The 1,414-nt window shown below is 62.9% G+C and overlaps 1 protein-coding gene across 1 annotated transcript in view; it reads left to right on the top strand.

The window, feature by feature from the left end:
- Positions 1 to 320: 320 nt before the first annotated feature.
- Positions 321 to 1,414, top strand: part of BACE1 (beta-site APP-cleaving enzyme 1) — a 3,074-nt gene continuing 1,980 nt past the window's right edge. The window contains exons 1-2 of the mRNA XM_009074903.1: positions 321 to 413; positions 1,304 to 1,392. Of these exons, the coding sequence (XP_009073151.1) occupies positions 321 to 413; positions 1,304 to 1,392 (182 nt within the window). The remainder of the gene's footprint in view (positions 414 to 1,303; positions 1,393 to 1,414) is intronic.

The following is a 1,414-nucleotide window of genomic DNA, read 5'->3' as shown; positions in this document are numbered from 1 at the left end:
CTAGGACACGCGTGGCACAGAGCCAGTGCTGCTGCCGAGGTGCCCGGAGGGGCTGTCACTTCCAGGGACAGGTTTCAGGCAGTGTCCCTGCCACACATGTCCTGGCCTCTCCAGTTCACGTGCCATGTCCTGGCCCGAATGGATGGCTGGGCTGAGTCTCGAGGATCCGTGTCCTCCCCACGTGGGTCCTGTGCGTGACCCTGTCAGCAGGATGGAGCCTGCGAGAGCAAACCCCACACTGCCTCCTCTCCCTGCAGCATCGGCTCAGCAAATCCTTCTCCAGGGAAACCTGTCTCCTCGGCGTGCCCTGGGGACTGGAGATGAGCTGTGTGGAGCAGGTGGCCCTTGATGATCCACCCACAGCCCTGGGAATAGCGCTGGGAATGGCGCAGGTGCCAGGTTGCCCGGGGAAGGTCAGGCCGCGCAGCGGGCGCTGAGCTGGCAGTCGCCCAGAATGGATATTGGAGGGATGAACATGCTGCTCTGATCTTTACTCGTGGCCTGAAACATTCCCCGAGGCAGGAAGGCAGGCAGGGGCTGGGGGCGGGCTCTTCCCCGTGTTTGGGGGCACCCAGGATGTGCCAGTCCCTGTCAGGGGGCACGGGGAGCACTCAGCAGCGATTAGCACAAGCGCATTAGCCTTCCTCTCCCCTCTGACTGCACAGATTAAGGGCCCTGGGGCTGCTGGCCGGGGAGGTGCCCCCTGGGGCTGGGGTCAGGGCTCATGCTGAGCACTGCCGTCCCACCCAGCCGGGAGCCTTGCTCCCACCCCGGACGGAGGGGCTGTGGGCAGGGGGCAGCTGGGGGCAGGATCTGACTAGCCTGCTCCTGGCCCTGCTGGTGGGATGTTTGCCAAACCTGCCTGTGAGCTGGTAATCCCTCGCAGGCAGGAGTGAGCCAGGAGCGGGGCTCAGCATATGGGTGGCGATTAGCGGGCACAGCGATCCACGGGGGCTGTGCCCATCGGTCCGACCCGCTCGGACAGCAAATTAGACTTCCTGGCAAGGGCAGCCTGGGCACCTCGTCTTGCTGCTGCTCCACGACATCTGCCAGGTGCCTGCTGAATCCTGCCTGTGGATTCAGGAGGCAGGGCCGTGCTGGGAGCAGAGCTCACACTCTGTTTGCACAGTGCCAACAGTGTTTGTTTTCTGTGCAACACCCTGATGTCACCAAGTCCTGTTCCACCACCTCCTTCTCTCCTCTCTGAGCTGTCCTCCTGCTCCACCACCACCTTTTGTCTTACCTGGGCACAACAGAAGAGTGTCCCACTGCACTCATGAGCCTCCCTGTCTCTCCTTCCCAGCTGAACATCCTGGTGGACACGGGGAGCAGTAACTTCGCTGTGGGAGCTGCGCCGCATCCCTTCCTCCGGAGGTACTACCAGCGGCAGCTGTGGGTATGCCTGATTCCTCTT

The sequence above is a fragment of the Acanthisitta chloris genome, unplaced genomic scaffold (genome assembly GCF_000695815.1).
Source record: "Acanthisitta chloris isolate BGI_N310 unplaced genomic scaffold, ASM69581v1 scaffold17305, whole genome shotgun sequence".
NCBI classification, from domain to species: Eukaryota; Metazoa; Chordata; class Aves; order Passeriformes; family Acanthisittidae; genus Acanthisitta; species Acanthisitta chloris.
The sequence above is the reverse complement of the archived record's forward strand: the minus strand, read 5'-3'. Positions and strand labels throughout refer to the sequence as shown.